At 36.0% G+C, this 19,235-nt stretch overlaps 2 protein-coding genes and 1 long non-coding RNA gene across 6 annotated transcripts in view; 1 reads left to right on the forward strand and 2 right to left on the reverse strand.

Annotated features, from left to right (window-relative positions):
- The first annotated feature begins 43 nt into the window (after window positions 1-43).
- Window positions 44-2,788, forward strand: LOC117154613 (uncharacterized). Of its 4 annotated transcripts, none has more exons than XR_013060398.1 (5): window positions 44-347; window positions 537-817; window positions 910-1,008; window positions 1,416-1,907; window positions 1,979-2,788. XR_013060398.1 is itself a non-coding variant. In XM_076625576.1 (5 exons), exons 1-4 carry the CDS (start codon window positions 269-271, stop codon window positions 1,794-1,796), a joined length of 840 nt encoding a protein of 279 aa, XP_076481691.1. In that variant the 5' UTR covers window positions 44-268; the 3' UTR covers window positions 1,797-1,830; window positions 1,979-2,788. The 4 variants fall into 4 exon arrangements, 3 of the variants coding, with proteins under 3 accessions (XP_076481691.1, XP_076481692.1, XP_033185639.1); XM_076625576.1 differs by having other exon boundaries at window positions 1,416-1,830; XM_076625577.1 differs by having other exon boundaries at window positions 472-817; window positions 1,416-2,788.
- Window positions 2,789-6,726: 3,938 nt separating this feature from the next.
- Window positions 6,727-12,395, reverse strand: LOC117154611 (uncharacterized). The gene is made up of 7 exons (XM_076625565.1): window positions 12,332-12,395; window positions 10,066-10,362; window positions 9,475-9,750; window positions 9,181-9,413; window positions 8,645-8,911; window positions 8,139-8,388; window positions 6,727-7,849 (listed from the first exon to the last, which is right to left on the reverse strand). Exons 1-7 carry the CDS (start codon window positions 12,393-12,395, stop codon window positions 7,677-7,679), a joined length of 1,560 nt encoding a protein of 519 aa, XP_076481680.1. The 3' UTR covers window positions 6,727-7,676.
- A 1,164-nt stretch (window positions 12,396-13,559) lies between these two features.
- Window positions 13,560-19,235, reverse strand: part of LOC143303772 (uncharacterized) — a 129,549-nt gene continuing 123,873 nt past the window's right edge. The window contains exons 6-7 of the long non-coding RNA XR_013060400.1: window positions 16,298-16,568; window positions 13,560-14,466 (exon numbers count right to left, since the gene is read on the reverse strand). This is a non-coding gene — a long non-coding RNA (uncharacterized LOC143303772). The remainder of the gene's footprint in view (window positions 14,467-16,297; window positions 16,569-19,235) is intronic.

Here is a 19,235-nt window from a genome sequence, read left to right on the forward strand (position 1 = left end):
CAAGCAGTTCAGAGTACTCGCTTTGAAAAACAATAGTGCGTCGATTATAGTTCTACAACTTGTACGCAGATAATACGAGCGTTTCCCCGATATGCATTAATTGGACGCTGAAAACTGAAGCGGAGGCTGCTTATCAAGACACCAGAGCTGTGCCAACAAAGGCCTTAATAGCCAGAGTGTAGGTCGCTTGGAAGAAACTACTCGAATTTAGCTTCATTCTGTTGTCGCACATGCAGCCGGGAACATCATTTTCCTCAAATATTGGTCTATGACTGAGTTATCGCTGCCAGTCGTCTCAGCACGTGTTGCTTCCTATCTGTTTCTTTATCAGCCTGTCAAAACAACAGGTAACAGATAAAAACGCCTTTCATCTTGAATAAAATTGATAAAACAATTAGTCGAACGTTAAATCACAGAAATTTATATGAAAATCTATATTATCTATATTTATCATAATTGTTAATCGAGCAGCTCCCTCGGAGAAAGGATTCATGAGACAAAATGGTGAATGGATTAAGTCCTGTTGGAAATTTTAGTTCCAGTTTTGCCATTTCGCTTCTCAGCCATGTCTCTGGAGTCTGATGATGAACTGAACTACAAACTACTCACCAGAGACAAAGTAGAGGATGCTTTGGCTATACAGGCTCAGACCATGAAACAGGAAAATCTGGCAATAGGTTTGGGGATGTTTGAAGAAGATGGAGCTCCAGAAGAGATGTTGTTAGTCTTCAAGGAAGTCATCAAAGACGGTACCACGTTGATAGCTGTTGACAAGAAGACGAATGAATTAGCAGCTGTGGCGTTCAACAAGCTTCATGCAAGTTTTCATTCATTTCCATAGTAGCTAGCCAGTTTTTCCTCTAACTTTCTTTAAGTGATTTTCACCGAACGTTTTCTATCACTTTGAAGGCTAGACCGAAAGAAGGAGTAAAGGATGAGCTAGAGGTGTTCATAGAGGAGAACCTGAGGCACCAGACGTGCAGGCAGCTTGTCAAGCTTCTCGATGACGTAAGTGTCTCTTGATGATTGGCTAAATTGCCTCGTTTAGATCAAGTGTTATCTTCAATTTATTCGGTAATTGCTTTGCTACCATCACAGGCTTTATTTAGAGACTCGGAAGAACTAGATGTATTTTTGAACTTGATTAAGACGTTTCTTGTGACTGTAACAGTACTAGTTTATCTTCGGAGCTGAAGCTATGAATTCCAGACCACGCGCTAGTTCGCTTCTTCCCACCAATCAATAAGATCAATAACGAATCGCAGCAAATTCGTGGACTTGGCCTGTATTGGAATTCATAACTTCAATTAGAGTGTCATCAATAGCAACCAGAGCGTTATTAGAACAATCTTTTTTAAAATTTTCTTAAAGAAACCAACTAAGATTAATCCTGCTGCTTCTTGGTCCAAGAACAGACTCAGTGCAGCGTAGATATTTTTGAGAGGAACAATGCAAATGGGGCGTTGGAGTTGTTTTATCTTGGCACTAATCCACGTTACCAAGGCCGAGGGATCGGCCGCCAAATGGTAGAAAAGTGTATCGAGTTCGGTCGAGGACTGTTGAACGGTACAATGAAGAGAACATCGATCGACGGTGACGTTCTAGAGCAGCACGTGCTCCCAGAGATAATTTTTGGTGTATTTGCCTCTAACTACAGTCAACGAATCGCAGACAAATTGGGTTTCGAGGTTCTACATGAGTTTCGGTACGAAGATTACAGCTTTGCTGGCAGAAAAATGTCCGAGAGGATAGGAGACGTTCATAGAACGGCCAGGTTGCAGGTTTTGAAACTTTAAAAAGAACTAAGACGTGCGAGAGATAGGTTCTGTAGTGAGTTCTTTCATGTTATGCTGTTGCGAGAGTTAAGAGTCTATGAAAACTGTAATATCTGGAATGGTTAATAAATGGTACTAATATGTACCATTTAATGAAATATTTTTGTTAATCAAGAAATATTATCAGTATTTTTTGTTTGTAGAACCTTTCGAGATATGAATATAATATTCTAAGAAAAATAAAGGAAGAAGGAATCCAAATGGTAATTCAGTTTGTGCCATGAGTTTCATCAGACACATTCTATTGTCCATTAAGTAACAATTAAATAATTAAAACTCTTTGATAGAATAATGTTCGAATTTACATTCAGATTCGTTCTCAATCTCAAACTAAAATTCAAATTCGAATTTAGTAACTGAATAAATATCGAAACTAGTTTTTAGCTAGTCATTTTTAAAGGACGCATTTCACCATCTAGTGAGAGGATTTTAAAGGAAAAAAGAAAGCAGTGAAGGGCAGAATCAGTACGAGGGCACTCGAGATGAATATCAAGTCCGACAGTGAAGAGATTCTACGTTATCTCACGAGTGTCTCGTGGCTGGTACATAATTAACTTCGTTAGTCGGTGCCTGCTTTTCAGCAACTTAATTGATCTTGTTATTCAAACGAGTGGACGACGAGTGGTCGAGTGACGAGAAGATGAGCTTTATACGACGACCTTTTTTTTTTTACCTTTTTTATATAAGTATATATATGTATGTATTAACACATTTACAATCCGGTACATAATTGTTGAATATAGTGAATATATTGAGCGTAATTATGAATCTAAACATCGACCACGGGAATACGCTTGTTTTCCTTTCTTTTTCATCAAATTGCTTTTTTACAAAATCCCCTCTTTTCAATACTACATACGTACTGTTATGGGAGATGCTTTCGAGGAGAAATGCAATGCGTTACATGAAAAAATTGTAACAGAATTTCTCAAATAAATTATTTTACAAATATACTTATGAATTTCGATCCAAAATTATTAACAGCAGTTCTCCTCATTCTCGTAATATCGTTTTTATGTTAATTTCGTCGCATCCCATCGCCGAAATTTTCGATTCCACTTATTTAAAAATTTCAGCTTCGCGTCCGCCAAAAAATTCTACAACTTAATTACACAATTAATGAAATATTTGTCATACTTCGATAAATCTAAGTTTATTATATTCCAATACTAACGAACATCAAAGCTTTTGATCCGCGATTGTAAATCAAATTTGAAAAGTCCTAATAAAGAAAATCACAAAAGTAAACGATTGAAAAATTGCTTAAGCGCGGAATTAATTTGGCGGACCGGAAGTTGAAGATGCTACTGTATACGAGCTACGGTTGGAAATGTCATAGTTAACGTTATATTCACGGGGAAGACACCCAGTATAAATATATATGTATATGTATATATATTATGTGTGTATATATACGGCACTGCTGATCGCTGGTAAATAGTATTTTTTTTTGTTAAGTTTCGTAAAGCGTCTATCTGAAAGAGATGCGAAATACGCGTTTATCGTTTCGCATTGCTTAGCATGTCGCACGCTAATTTACCATTGTAATCAGTATTCGAACGCACTACGGTCCTTTTATAAAAATATTCAACCACAAGCAACCAGATAAATGTAACAATATTTCTCCATTCAAGTTTGCATCAGATGCAATCTTCTTTTTTTATTTTTGTGCAACAGAAATTTGGGTCTCCTTCGATTGTTATCTAGTTAGTTATTTTGTTTGTTTTGTTTAACACATTCGCTGTTATCGAAATACTTCATCGGAAGTGTGTTTACTTGAAATAATTCAATTCTAAAAGATATATTAAATAATAAACACGTTCATACTTTCTTCAACTTCCTAGATCATTTGATCGAAGATACAAAATATAATACTATGATTCAATATTGCACACTACAACAACTAATAACTTAATAACTAATTGAGGGATATACCGAGCGAATATAACATATTAATAACAATGTAAAAAGATACAAATATTGAAAAAGAAATTGATTCTGCATCGACGCACCATATGCATCAATAGCAGCGAATGTGCCTACGATAGGTCAACCCTTCCAGGTCGTGAGCGTTCGATAAAAAAATAAATCACTATCAGAAAGCCAGCGATTAGATATCCTGTACGCAGAATATAGTTTCATCCTTTTCAACATTTGGCGATAACAACCAGCGCGATTGAACAGCGTCTTATGCATCAGATAATAATTAGGGAAAAGCCCTGGAAGTGTTGACTAGTTGATTCACAATGAAAACACTCATCGTGCTTGAGCCACATGAGAAAATGATTCGCTAAAAAATAAATTATTAAAAATCAACAGTTTGCTATTTTTTTCTTCTTTACTTCTTTTTTTTTTAATTTTCTTCTTATTTCTTTTTTATTCTTTAATAGACTTTGTAACCTTCTCTAAGCGTAACTTCTCCGATTCATCAAGTTTCCCTTCTGTCGAATTTATTTCCCTCGTTGAACCAGAGTAACTTATTTACTCGTTAATTGCGCTTTCTTTAAAAAAGTTTAGAATCATTTTCTTTGTATGTAACTGCAATTGTCTGTAATTCAATTTACGTCTCGTCGATTAAGAAAGCTACAAATTGAAATCGGCTTCCCTCTTGCGTCTTCCGTTAATTGTATAACATGATTTACTTCTTAATATATGTATACGTATATATACGATTAAATGTTGCGACTATAGAGTAATAATATAATAGTAGTACGTTCGTTATTGTTTTTCTTCCGTTTTCGTCTTTTATTATTGTAGCAGCTATAGCAGAATTGCAGGAAGAATAGACCTTAATAGGTCTAGTAAAAATTCATCTTCATCGAAGATTATATTACTGAAAATTCACTGATAAACTTCCCCAATTTCTAAAACTAGCATCATTGGATCAGAGATAACGACAATAGTTGGGTTATAATCTATAATCCAATGGTACCAAGTGAAATCTAATCACGCTATTTAATGTTTTATTCTCATTCAGTTACAGCAATATGAGAATATTAATATGATACTAATAGAATAAATAAAATAGAAATAATGACATCAGAGACCATCTCAAAGCCTATTCTTCTTGCAATCTTGATATAATTACACTTGGAACGCTTATTATCAGTGTAAAAAAGTCATGGACGTATATAGCTTCTGCGATAGAATATGATTGACATATTTCCAACAACGAATATTCCTCTTTCTCTTACATTTCTACTATCTCAACATCTGCCAACAACAAACTACACTTAATTCACGGTACTTGTCTATGTGTGTCACGCTATTCTCAGTACGGCTCTAATAAATACTTATTAGCTATCGTTTACACGAGTCGCTACAGACTAAAACTCGGTATCTCATATTTTGGCACGAATTTTACAATTTTCCTTTCAGCCACTTTCAATCACATCCTCATTTCTTTTTGATTTTATGCGGACAGCGGTTTTTGATCAGCTTTTGGGACTGCGTGTCAGTCCAAGGAGAAGGAGGAGCGGGATTGACAGTCATGGAGAAACGATTCACCCTAATTCGTCTAAGATAAAATGCAGTGCTTACATACTAAGTACTAAATACGTAGAAAAAGAAGGCTCTTCTACAAAAGTTGAGCTAACACAGCTATCATAAGCAGACTGTGGATACCTATACATTTATGGAAAAAGACACAAAAATTTACTGGATATATATTCTATAAAATATTCAAAGTAAAGTACTTCTTATAGTATTTCGTAGACAAAATCTACATTTTGGTTTCATTACTTTACATTCATAAGAATGTGAATGTGTATTGATATCCACAATCCAACCATAAGACTTTTGTTAATTAAGTACATGCATTTATCAGTTCAAAGCATTTCTAAAATAATTGTCTTTTAAAATTATGTTTTTCCTACTTGTTTTCATGATCACTGTATACTTGATGAAAATAATAGGCTTAAAATTCTAAATGACATCTTAAATTTCATTTAATATAAGATAACTCATCTACTTATTTAATGTTTTAGAAACACTCTGTACACAGAATACTAATAGAACAATACTGAAAGCGTAGAATTATTTTCGCATAAATAGTTGCGATAAATAATTAAAATGGTCAAGAATATCAACAGGATTATCCACGTGAATGAATTTTGTAAAAATATAAAAAAGGATCGCACAGTTTGCGCTGAAGAGATCAGAAATTTTGTTAAGTAGAAACATGTCTCATGTAAGTTACTCCGACTAGTTCGAATTTGTTCGTGCACCATATTTGTTCGTGTAAAATTGTGCTTTCACGCGTACGCACACACTCGCGTTTATACTCTATTTCTAAGACTGAAAAATCTGACGTTTAACATTCTTCTTCTCCTATCTTTGGCAAATATACTTATCTAAATATTCGCGTGTGCACGAAGTGGAAATGGAGGATCACAGAATCGCGATAAACCGGTAATCGTTTTGCCATCAGACAGTAAAAGCTCTATACTTCAAATATAACATCCCAAAAAATTTTATAAAATCAAAGTTTGTAAGTTTTTTTTATCTAAAAAGGTGTACCTGTGAAGATTCAACCACGTCATTTTGTCTTCTTTCATATTTGTTAAAAAAATGGCTATAATCCCAATATGGCGACTTGGGAACATATTAGAAGCCAAATTGGTATGTTTCTGTTTACAGTTATAGAGTTATAGAGTCAGAGTTATAGAGAGTTAATATTATAGACAGATTGAACCGCTCTATTTTCTTCGATATTTCAACAAAGACATTAGATTCTCAATTTCTGTTGCTAGATTCATTAAACATGGCAATGAATAACAAAGAAGCCTAACCTCTAAGCAGATCCTTTTCAATAATATGCAACTTTCAATCCAGTACACACTATTATACTTTGAGTTTATAAAATATCTTCTGTATTTTTTGTTTCTTTCTCTGACACACTCATTCACATATACACGCACGCACACCTATTCACATATATTCTCAACACGTATAATTCGAACGTTCTTTGTTTCGAAAATATTAAATATTCTCGTTATCAAAATAAAATATAAATCGGCAATAACGTTGTGTGACTAGACGGATGTTCTCGCTGGCAAATTACATAGGAAACATTGATCGCTTCTCTCCTTCCTCCTCCTCTTTCTCTTTCGCTCTTTTTCTTTATTTCGCGTATACGAGATAGTCGATATTATTGCTTTCCCCGGGTCCATGCCACCTCCTTTATCACAACTGTGCACAGAAAGCTTTCCTCCAGTTCAAGAGAGGTCACTCCATCGATCAGGGGCGGTAAAGCCAGTTTTCTATATTTGTTTCTGTAGTATCCATAAACGTAATGATACTGATAGAAAACAAAACTTAAGATTAATCCTTTCACAGGATTAATTAATTAGATAAAAAAAGGGAAACTTTTTCAAACACAGTGCAAAGAAAGAATCGGTTCAGAACTGATGTAGAACTGGCCTAACTGCTCTAAGTCCGTATGATCCTATTTCGTCACAACAAATTACTTGTTGTGTCACAAAAAGTTGTAAGTTTTAATCATTGATTAACTTTACGATTTCACCGTATCATTTTCAACTACTACAATATATTTGGCAGCTTGCTTAACTGGGCTTTGGGCTACAACAGTTAAAAAGTTAATTAAGTCACAACCCCAGTCGATTGCAGAGCTCTCACTACATGTGTTCTTGCACATGCTACTCCCAAAGCATCTTCTTTCTCCCTCTTACCCCTATATCTTTAATTTCTATAAAATATTGACGTTCGATTTCTTCTGTTTTTTTTTTATACGTTTAAACAAAAATTTGTAGAATGATTATTATGGATCCTTTATGCTGTAGAGTTAAATACAAAGATTCTAGATGGTTTCCTGAAAGATGTTCATCTTTGAGAAGATTCACACTGTACGTCAGGTGGTTGCATGGTCAAGTAGCAGGGCTGAGTGTCACGGAAATGCGATCTGACGAGAAGACCTAGGCCTAGAAGGACCACAGGAAGACCCAGCAGAGCGCAGATTAACTCTCCCGTCACTCCGGGAGACCATGTGATGAAACCTGTTTAAATTCTTCGTTTGAGAAATCTTATTGCTTCTAGAGGAAACAGGCAGGACTTCTAAAGTAAATTGAGTTTTGTAAAGTAAGCGATTTTAGTGTGTCTCAAAAGCGTAATCAAGATCCGAGTCTGATTTACGAATCACATATATAATCACTTCAAATGAGACAATAATTCCTACAGCTTGTTATAGTTTTCTGGTGATTATTCAGGTTTCTAATTTTTCCTAAGTATCTCAATCCTTATGAGCAAAGATATACATGGTCAATTAATTAGAGGCTTTTTACTCACGGCCGTGAACATCCATTTTATAGATGCTCCACCAGATTACAGACAATGGAAGGGACACAGTGGCGGTAGCAACAGTGAAGACAGCGCTCTCACTTATAGACAAGAAGTTCAGTACAGAAATTGAGAAGATGATATAGGCTATTAAGAAGATCCAGCCACGAGTAGAAATATTTGAGCAGTTGTCGCTGTTTTTGAAGTGACACGTGAGTCCATGCTCCACTACGCGGTATAGCTCCGCTGGAGATAATCCCTGGAACAGAAAAAGTACAACTTCATTTACTGGAATGAAGTCTTAACTAGTACTTGACTAAATCGATCAAATGAATAAATCTTGTCTATTGAATTCCAGTTATCTGAACATGAATTTCTACTATGAATGAAAAATTATAGATAATGGGGAGAATCATTAAATTCCTATGTACTATTAGATTCTTGTACTCTTAATGTCTACTGAATAAATAGAATCCCACCATAATTTTAAATGTAAATTGATTTAATTAACTTACTCTGCCTATTCCTGGCAACGTGTCGATCCAGGACATCGATAAAATGGCGAAGAACGCGATTAAGTGAATGTAGAAGAGAGTTTCGAGGATCGGAGGTTTTGGAATATGTTTTGGTTTTATGGTGGGGTCAGGATCTGTCACGTGGAGCAATCTGCCTCCCTCTTCTTCAGAACCTCGTCGACGGATGTCTCGTGACGATACCAATCTTGATACCGTATAAAGGAAAGAGTTTTGTTGGCTCGCCATTATTTGACACATATTCTGTTGCTGGAACATAAAAAACATTATCTTTTTTTTTGTACAATTGCGTATTTTTATGACAGAATAAAATAATTTATAAAAATAATACGGAATCTGTATTTTCCATAGAATACACTTTATCATAGAATATTAAATTTTCTTGGTAAAACTTTTATTTTTATGTGACGGTATACGTATATTTATTTTTTAATGATTGTTCTTAAATCCTAGTCATTATATACACAGGATAAAATGTCGTCCACAATATTTCTTTCAATTCATTTTTAAGCTCTCACCTCAGTGGTATAATGGGCCTCAAGCAAAGTGAAGAACATAGCGAAAGCGGCTAGCGCACCGACATAAACGAACGTCCAAATGGCCTTCACGCCCCAAGATCCTCTCATAGTTGTGGTATGACCCGAAACCTCCTGCCCTCTACACCGAAATTGATCACAGAGGCCATAATCAACGCTTATGAAGAGACCCACAATTATCGTCGTGCTTGAGAAGATCCTCTGCAAGCTCATCACTATAACAATAGATTATTTTTTATTTTCTTTTTATAAGAATGATAAAATGTGGAATCTTACTTTTGCGACAAAAGAAGAAATAGTAGACCAGGGAAAAGACAAGAGTAATGCCTTTTATGGGATCTTGTAGATGACAGAGGACCCTGTCCTGGTCCAAGCAAAGCGTGATCACTATGCCAGAAAGAGCATAGATGAGACTGATTTTGAGCAGAGCACAACGAGGGATCTTGATTCGCATGCTGTTTGGAATCAGGGCGGGTGGTGGAGATACTCTTCCCGCGATGAAACATATTATGCCCAGGATGAAGGCAGAGCAGAAGGCAGTGAAGAGAAGTCCTAAAATTGGTACAAAGAGGTTTTATTTTACATTTTTTATTTATTCCTTCACGTAGAATCACTATCGTTCCCGTTCATAACCTACGTAATAGAAAAATTCTCTGTAGGATCGTAATGGAATCCCATAGCAAACAATCCTAATCGATACTACAAACTTCTTATATCAATATCATATCAATTGTGTAAACACGTATAGACAGAACGTACGGTTTGAAAAAGACGAATGTGTTGGCGCGACAAGGAAGGATAAAAGCAGAATAAAATCGCCTACGCGAAGGAACTAGAATTAGCATTATCCATTCGTTTCCGGGATACCTGTGTATGCGTTGGACACGTAGCTGACGCTCTCGAGATAAAGGGGATAGGTGATAATCAAAAAGGTAATGGAGACGACGACGGTCAGAAGGGTTGCGACGAAGCTGAATTTTTGCCAGGCCACCCTGTCCGTGTCGAACAGCTTATCAGTGACCTGATAAGCGACATATGGCGAGTCGTCGGTGTCGGTGTACTCCTCGATCTCAACGTCGCTTCCTGTGCACCGCAGCTCCTCCTGTTCTTCGTCGTCGACCACCGTCGAAACGCAACTCGCCAGGCCCGCCAGTTTTGCAGTTTATTTTGTTCACCTCTCTGAAAAATATTGTTAAGACGTGTTATTATTAATCGTCAATAAAATGCAATGCAGATAAAACAGTTGATTGATAATTTTCTCTTGCAACGCAAGGCTATGTTATTTAACTAATTCTTCATTTACTGCTTATTTTTTGTTACATATTTTACAATATATGATACATAATATACATATTATATAACACATATTATAATAATCTGACTCATATTATAGCAATTGAGGATTGACGCAACTGAGAAATGAAAAAACGAAGCGAAGAACGTAGTGCTAAGTTCTAAACACATGAATTTAAAGCGCAAACGTAGTACTGTATTTTGTGTACGTGGACTTTAGTCAATTAGAATTGAACAACAAAGCAGTACATCTGAACGCAACACGAAGCTACAAACAAACGTAGTACTAAGTACGTGCATGACCTGTAAACTATTCCTGGAAGAAAAAACACAATACAATATTTACAATTCATCCAATGTACACTAAGATCGATCGTCATTTGCAAGGGTGAGCTTTTTTCTCGCAGCAACGTAACTCACGCAAAACGATTCGGTTGAGTTCAGGTCGATTTGTTTTTTATCCCCGACATTTTTCCTTTTCGTCCTTGCAATGGTGCACAATTAACGAGCACGTTGCATGCACACGCCGTTCCTCTACATACGCTTTTCACCGTGCAGAGATTAGATAACCGGTCTTTCCGTTATCGGCTCACCGGAATCGGAGAATTTCGTGCCCGGTTCTCCTGTATGGAAATCTGTGTGCGAATGCAAACAGCGAACGGTTGGGTGGCTAGTTGGCAAGTGACGAGCATAGTAACGTTAATTCCCTTTTTTATAATGCTTTAACTTTTTATTCAAAGTAGAATTTGATTAAAACAGAAGGTTTTTATAGGTATATCTTAACCTACAATTAGATTGCAACGATGCATTAAAAAACTGAATAAGTCGAAAATGGTGGCTAGATTATAAGAAATATAGTCGTGGCTGAAATGACGAGTTAACTCGTGTCGCTGCCGATGGCCACTGATATAGTGTTACGTCTTTCTACGATCTATGACTGATTGCTGTCGACGTAATATTACGTCTTCCTGGAAATTACAGCTGGTTACCATTGACGTAATATTACGCTTTTTTTATAAACTACATTTGTTTACCACTGACGTAATATTACGCCTTTTTTTAAACTACATCTGGTTGCCACTGACGTAATATTACGCCTTTTTCTTAACTACACCTGGTTACCACTGACGTAATATTACGTCTTTTTTTTAAAACTACATCTGGTTACCACTGACGTAATATTACGTTTCTTTATAGACCATAGCTGCTTACTATTCACGTAATATTACGTCTTTGTATAAACTACAGCCGATTACTAGTGACGTAATATTACGTTCTTTCACAATCACAAAAAAGACGACTAAAAATGCAATATCGACTATCTTCGAATATCTTGTGTTTAGTACTGTTATATAAATGACGCACATATATTATATCTTTTATTTGGCGAAATATTAATTGTGGAACAGATAGGAGAGAAAGATCGGAAATCAAATTTAATCAAACTTCGAAACAAGTATTAAATTACGAAGCTTTAATTTTCAGCGGGCAGGCTGAGTTTAATAAATGCAGTAAATGTATTTTAGGAACGAAATGCATCTTTCCTTCTATTAAAGTATCTATACGTCCGCCGTCTTTCTTGCCAGTTTTGGAGAAGTGTTGATAAAACTTTTAGAATTAATGAAAGCCCTCGGTAAAGAGAAGTTATTTAATACAGAAAATATTTAACTGTGCGTGTGTATGTGCACGCGCGCGCGCGCGTGTTTGTGTGTATGTATGAAAACGTTCAAGTGACCGAATTTAATTAAACTGATATAACTAAATTAATTAGATCGAAAGAGTTTCTCCAGTTGAACATAAATGAAGTGTCCATTCCAATTTATAAAACGTCGTCATTTACGTGCAAGTTCTATCATATCTGTGTACAAAGTTTTGCTGCTTCCTCCTTGTAAAAGCTCTGACATTTTTAAAGCGCATGAATTTCATTAGAAAATGTGTTGTAGCTCGCGTAATAATTTTTGTCACGAGTAATTGAAAAACTCAGTGAGAAAGTAATGTAAAAAAATGAGAGTACATTTTTTTCTAAAAAAAAGAAAAGAATTAGAGTGGAGGCTACATAAGGCATACATACTTATCTAGGGAATTTTCTCACAGATACTATAAAACTTTGTGAATACGTGCTCTACATACTAAATGTAGTCGTTTTTTAAACTGCTTTAGTAATGTTTAATTCAACATCTGCTAACCCCTCCAGTAATTTTTAATTCCACGTAGATATATATATTTGATCTCCGGTAACTGTATTATAATAATCTTTCGTCGACTGTGTATTTTAATACCTGAACAAACGTACAGATTATTTCCCAAATGAGCGAACGTTCCCCAAATTGAAAATTTCACCGATATCACTTTTCATACGATCAAAAAATTCCCCACGTCGGTCCAGTACTGGTACACAGATTATTTCTATTTTCTAAGTGAGCGAATTTTTCCCAAATTGAAAATTTCATCGCTACCATTTTTCATACGATCAAACATTTCCCTATATCGATACAAATCCGACATGGATGCTGCAAAGCAGGAAACCAATTAATATGTATCGTGTCGCGACATGTCAGATTTTCCCCTAGGATCGCGCAGCCGATAAAGCGTAAAATCCTGTCGGAAGCAGATTCCTTTCACTGTTCGACCGGCAGATGTCACAAAGCAAATTCCATTCCGCAACGATGGAGTTAACGGTTCGCTATTTCTGGGCTCGAAATAATATCGATCTCCGCGATAACGGGCCAATTTGTACAAGTTATCTAACTCAATGCAATAGATAGAAAATATATATATATATATATAAAATCGGAAAATCGACAGAGAACGAATTAACTTCGACCTGAGAAGCTTTTTGGTACAATCGCAAAATAAAGCAGATATCTAAGTGATCTCATTTAACCGAGACACCTTGTATATGAACAAACACGGTTTCATACTCTCTCTCTCTTTTTATTCCCAATTTTTCGGCACAGTCAACCGAGAGGTTTTTCAACGGCTATCGCTTTTTACAAGAGATCGATTAACTTTTACTTATTATGTTCTTAAACGTGTACACGCGAGGCCTACGTGCATTCGCTGGCCCGATTTCGAATAAGCTTACTTGCGAGATTTTACCGTAAGCTAATCCGTGTCGCTCGCTGCGTATTCTAAGGGAAAACCTACTGCTACTCTTTCTTCGTAGATCGTATGATGAGGCGTTGGATCTATCCTAAAGAAGGTACAGAAGGTCTGGGTAAAGAATTCTTCGACTCATAACCTTTTTTCTTTAGCACGTTAGACTTTTTATTTTGACACAGCGCAATCGACGTTCTTCGTGAGTCAATGAGAATACGTTCGAATGATTTCGATGAACTCACGAACAAATACCTTGACTTATAAGACTTTCTTACCCGGTCGGTAATAGTCGATCGCGACGCGAATCGAATGGAGAACTTCAATGGGTTCCTTCGGTAAGAATACGGCTTTGTTGGCTTATCGGTAGCTTATCTAGCTATCCCTTTCTCTCTTGATCTCTTCATCTCTTTATTTGCGCGAACAGCTCGGCGTTGAAGCATTTATAGCTTTATTGCCATCGATGATCGACAGTGTCGTCATATAGCGAATGAAAGCTCGTAACGATTCAAAAGATCGCTGGATCTTAATAGGAATACGAACAACTACGTTTAGTACTTCCTGTAGTATTTACTACTTTGGAATGTGTATTACTAAATGGAATATGCATTTTGCAATATTATGTGCAATTATTATAATTCAAATTTCTTACCACTATGTGGTAATGTACTTGCTACTATGTGATAAAAATTCAAGTTGAAACCAGAAGTGTGTTCCATGAAATACTCGATTAGAAATATTGTACAAAATGTTCGTAATTCGAATTTGTAATCGAAAAGCTTATATTACATGATAAGCATTCAAGTTGTGACCAAGCACGTAGCACTACGTTCCAGTTACTACGTACGTTTAGAGTTCTAATTGGATTGTATCTCTCTTCTGAAAAATATGTAAAATACGGTTAACCGTCATGCAAAACACAATGGTATTTGGTGGGAAAAAGGCGGCGTTTAAGGGCGGAACAAAAGAATCTAATTACTAGCAACTTCACTCGTCATAAGTGGCTCGAGACAGAACCGTAAAACTCGGGTCTCTAAAAACAATAGGATAAAGTGTGACGCAAAGCGACCGGATTGAGCTTTCTTTGGGAGTTTAACCTATGTTATTTTTTAATTTTTCGCCACCTCGATAATCTAACGAGACGCGACACAGCGGAAAGAAAATAATTGAATAAATTCTACCTAAGCCATCTTGAAGACCTTTTTTGTAAAAAAGAAACATTTAACCGAGAAGAACTAGCATTTAATGTCGCTAATGCAATTCGCATCAAACAATTTAATTTTAGATTTTAATAAATTCTGGAAACAATACTGTTTAATAATATTCTATCAAAATGTTTCACTTACAAAAGCGAAGTTAAAACGTTCAATGTCTTCCAGATAATTTATACGTTTTTTAATGAAACATTTTTGATGATTTCATTTAATAAAGACAACGTAAATTTTAATCATTATAATGTAAATTTTCATCATGTATAATTAAGACAAATTTTATATACATGGCGGAAAATTAAGTTATCTCCTATGAGAAATGTGATAAAAAAGATTCTAAATTTGAGACTCGGTCGGTAAGATGGCGACAGGATATTGGCATTTTCCAGCCGAAGAATTAACAAACGTTAGGCCACGGAAGTGCGAACCCCCGGTGTCGAGGAACTCTCTCGCTCTGAAACGAGACACTTTAGAGAACATTGAGTGTACTCGAGGGATTATATCTCGGTGCATCCTTGTCCAAGATCGGAAAACTTTTCCTTAATACAGCCAGAAACTTCCGACCAATCTCCACAGAATTTATACAACTTTCCTACCGCCAAACAAACTATCCTATAAACCGTTATTTTTCCCCTTCTTCAAATTGACATCGAAATTTATTAGAAAATAAATGGAACAAAATTACAATTTATATTTCAATTTATTGAGAAATAATTTGAAAATGTTTAAAAAATAATTAGAAGTTGCATTATGGGTGTTTGTGTTTTTTTTTATTATCAATAGCGAATCACATTATGTATTTAATTATTCTTCATTATTTGCTATATTCTTTGTTAGGAAACATATCTGTGTATAATTTATTTGTTAATTTAATTAGCGGCGCGTGTTTGTTTATTGCACTATTAGTGAGTGATTTTTATTTATTTGTACTTCGTGATTATCAATGATATCTGTATTTGCTGTATGGTATTTGCTTCGAACAAATACAATACGAAATACAAATTTTAAATTTCGGTAACATAAAATCAAGTGGGAAATATGAAGGGAAATGAATTTTGAAATTTATCAACAACAATGAGGTAATAAATAACTCCTTAATTACAGGAAATCTCCCGTAAACAGTTGCGTTCAAAGCAACAAAGAACGCCAATAAGTTGCACGTCTACAGCCAATATCCAATACAAACTGCCACAACATCTAACCTAACAACATAATTTCGATAAGAGATCGAAAAACCGATAACCTCGAGCTACTAGGTACACCGCTATAATAAAGTATGAACTAGTTTCTGGTCACCTGTCACGAACATTCAAACGTGCTTGCAGAATCGAATAAATCAAAATCATTCGCGAAACTCTGTTTTGCAGGTTAGAGTTTAGCTTGATCGATGGAAAATTTCGATTCGAATTCCATCGAGGCGAGGAAAAAGGTGAAAAAAGAATTTCACGAAATAATGGCTTATGAACGAACTCTATATACGTGTTGGTATTGCGACTTACCTTCGAAACCTAACCTGACACCGCCCAGTGTGACACCAAAGCTGCTTCGAATCCTTCGGGAACTATCCTGTTCCTGTGGACGCTGTGCCCACTGGGGATTCACATTCGTAAAACGTCAGGAAACTCGATGGGTTTCACGAGAGCCGCGAACCACACGAAAAACCAGAAAAAACCACAACTTCGTCCCATTGTGAGACGACAACTGGCTTCGATGCGGGCTCCGTCCACTGGCGCGCAGTACTGTCGCTAGGCGCTTGGAGACCACCGCCCTCTGTGCACGAAAATCGTTTCATTTGAATTTAGAAATATAGCGTGTTTCGGTAATCGTGGTATAATCGGTAAGAGGGTGATTCTACGTGACAGATAAGTTGAAAATATAGTATAACATTTTTTCATACGACGTTCCGTTTTCAAGAAAATCGAGTTTAAACATCTTTTAATTAAGTAGACGAAGTAGAAAAAGTAGAATGAATTTTTTCTTATACGGCACTTCAAATCATTTCCTTGCCGATTTTAGCACAATTATTAGAGCACCCCGTATATTGTTAATATTTACTAATTGAATGTAGTATAGATATTATAAGAAAGAATAGTACTTTTTATATTTTTAAATGTCTATTTCCTATATTTCATTATAATTTAGATATTTTTTGACAGCGTTATAATTGCTTTTGTAAGACTTGCCTCTTTTTAGAGATAAATTCTGTGAAATTTTTAAACATTCCTTTGTGAAAGCTGGACAATGTGTTTAATTTTTGATGAACGAATAAAATTGAAAATTTGATTTATAATCCAATATTTCCTTTTTCACCGAAATATTTTTGTTAAAAGTGAAGCACTTTATAATTACATTAATTGCATTGTACATTATTCTCCAACGGTAGCATTTTATAAAATTTACAATAAATAATCCTTTTGGCAATTTCATCAAATGAAATAATTTGTTAAAAATATCTTTCTTCGTGGTATTATATATATTTTTAAATATAAAACTGTTGTAATAACACGTCTTTAAATATTTCGAAGTTGACTGTGCAATAAATCACCATAGGAGAGAACGGTCCTGGTATCACGCATGCGCAATGGATGTAATTGTAACTGGCGTAGATAAAGCGGGGGATACGTTTTACTCTTCGTCGAATTAATCGTGAAAATTATGAATTGTTAATTGCAGCTTGACGAATGTCGCCTGCAGATCTTCTTTCGTTTCCAAGTAATTGTTTCGTATGTCTGTGTTAATAACTCGTTGCGAAGACGGAAAAATGAATGATCTCATCGACGACAGGAGAATTCAATTACGCGCTCTGAAAATTCGTATCGCTGCGTATTCAATTGAAAACTGATTAATCCAGATGAAAAAGTATTTCTGATTGTATCTCGCGAATATCTAGCATTGTACAATTCGATATGAGATTAATTAATCCAGATAAATTGCTCTTCTCGTATGGTGAGAAAAATGATTATTTTAGAAACGAGATTCATTCGCAAATTTTGAAGATTCTAACCTAACCTTCGCAAATTTGGTATTGCAAACGACATCCAGAAACGGGAACTGAAAAGAAGCAATTATTTAGTTTTAATAATCGTCATTTACAGATAAACACGCATTTGGCGGGAAAAGCCATTATTTTTAAATTTTCCAGTTTACCATCAGATTTTCACGAATTTGAGATCTTAGACGTCACGAAGCAACGAGGATACAATTTCTCCCGGCTCTCTGTCATTTTCAAGGAAAGTCGTGAGACACGGGGTAGGGTGATTTTGGCACTGGCTTTAAAATTCTATTCGGGACTTAGACAAAGCGGAATTTGAAACAGTATTCCCACGGCGATCCTCCTCCTCACTCCTCACTCCTCACGGCAAAGAGATGCAAGAATAATGTCGATTGTAAACTTCGCCAATTGCAGAGCTTCTCAAAGTTTCGCAGCAGAGTCGCGAGAAAGGGCAATTTCGGTAACCAGATACTCACGTTTCAATGAAACCTGGCTGAATTATGAACAACTCTCTGACATATCTGTTTTAATCCCCTTACATTTGAAACTACTCCATCTCCAAATTTGAAAGTCAAACCTAACCTCGCTCTTTCGTCAAACCTTATCGAGAAATCAAACTGTTTTTATTAAAACTGCCCACTGTAATTGAACTTTCAATTTTCAAGGATATTGCACATATTTGGAGTCTTGAGTATGTCCTGAACGATCGGCGAACGTTTTAAAGGACGCAGCATGAAAAGGAATGGCAGAAAAACGAAATAGTACGTTTGTAGTACAGTCTGCGATTAGAAGGAGCTTCAAAGCCGAGGAACGGAGAGGGAGACCGTATGAAATTGGAGCGTAGCAATCAGAAATGGGATGTTCATTGAATTCGGCCGGTAAAGGGGAAAGAGTAAACCACGACAAGGAGCACAACACACATTGTGAACCAAACCCTGAGGGGAATCGATAAGAACTGGGTTAATACGATCAGCTAAAGCAGCAGACTTCTTTAACCTGGCTATTATATTTAAAATCGACCATATGGCCAAATGTGGTAAACAATCCCATGGGACATGCATTTTAGTCCATTCCCTTTGAACAGAATCGCTTTCGTCGCATTATTCGGCCTTGTGGTTGGTCTTTCTGTGAATCTATGTGACTTTTAGAATTCTCCATCTAAGATCTGCCAAGTCCTTACTGCAATTCCCGCAAAAGCTTAATCCGCAAAGAAACCTGCAATCGATTCTCACTTTCATCTAAATTTCTCCATCTACAACACCCAGACATCAGTACTCAAACCATTCTCCAACCTAAACTACGTTCGTCGTCGTAGCTTTGCTAAAAACCGCAATGCCCGAGCAAATACAAAGCGTAAATCTTTGGTTCCATAGAACTGTATCCCACTCCAAAGCAGGAAATAATTGTTTCCACTTGGTTAATAGGCGTCAGTTCAGCGGCCGTAC

The sequence above is a fragment of the Bombus vancouverensis genome, chromosome 16 (genome assembly GCF_051014615.1).
Source record: "Bombus vancouverensis nearcticus chromosome 16, iyBomVanc1_principal, whole genome shotgun sequence".
In the NCBI taxonomy this organism is placed as follows: domain Eukaryota; kingdom Metazoa; phylum Arthropoda; class Insecta; order Hymenoptera; family Apidae; genus Bombus; species Bombus vancouverensis.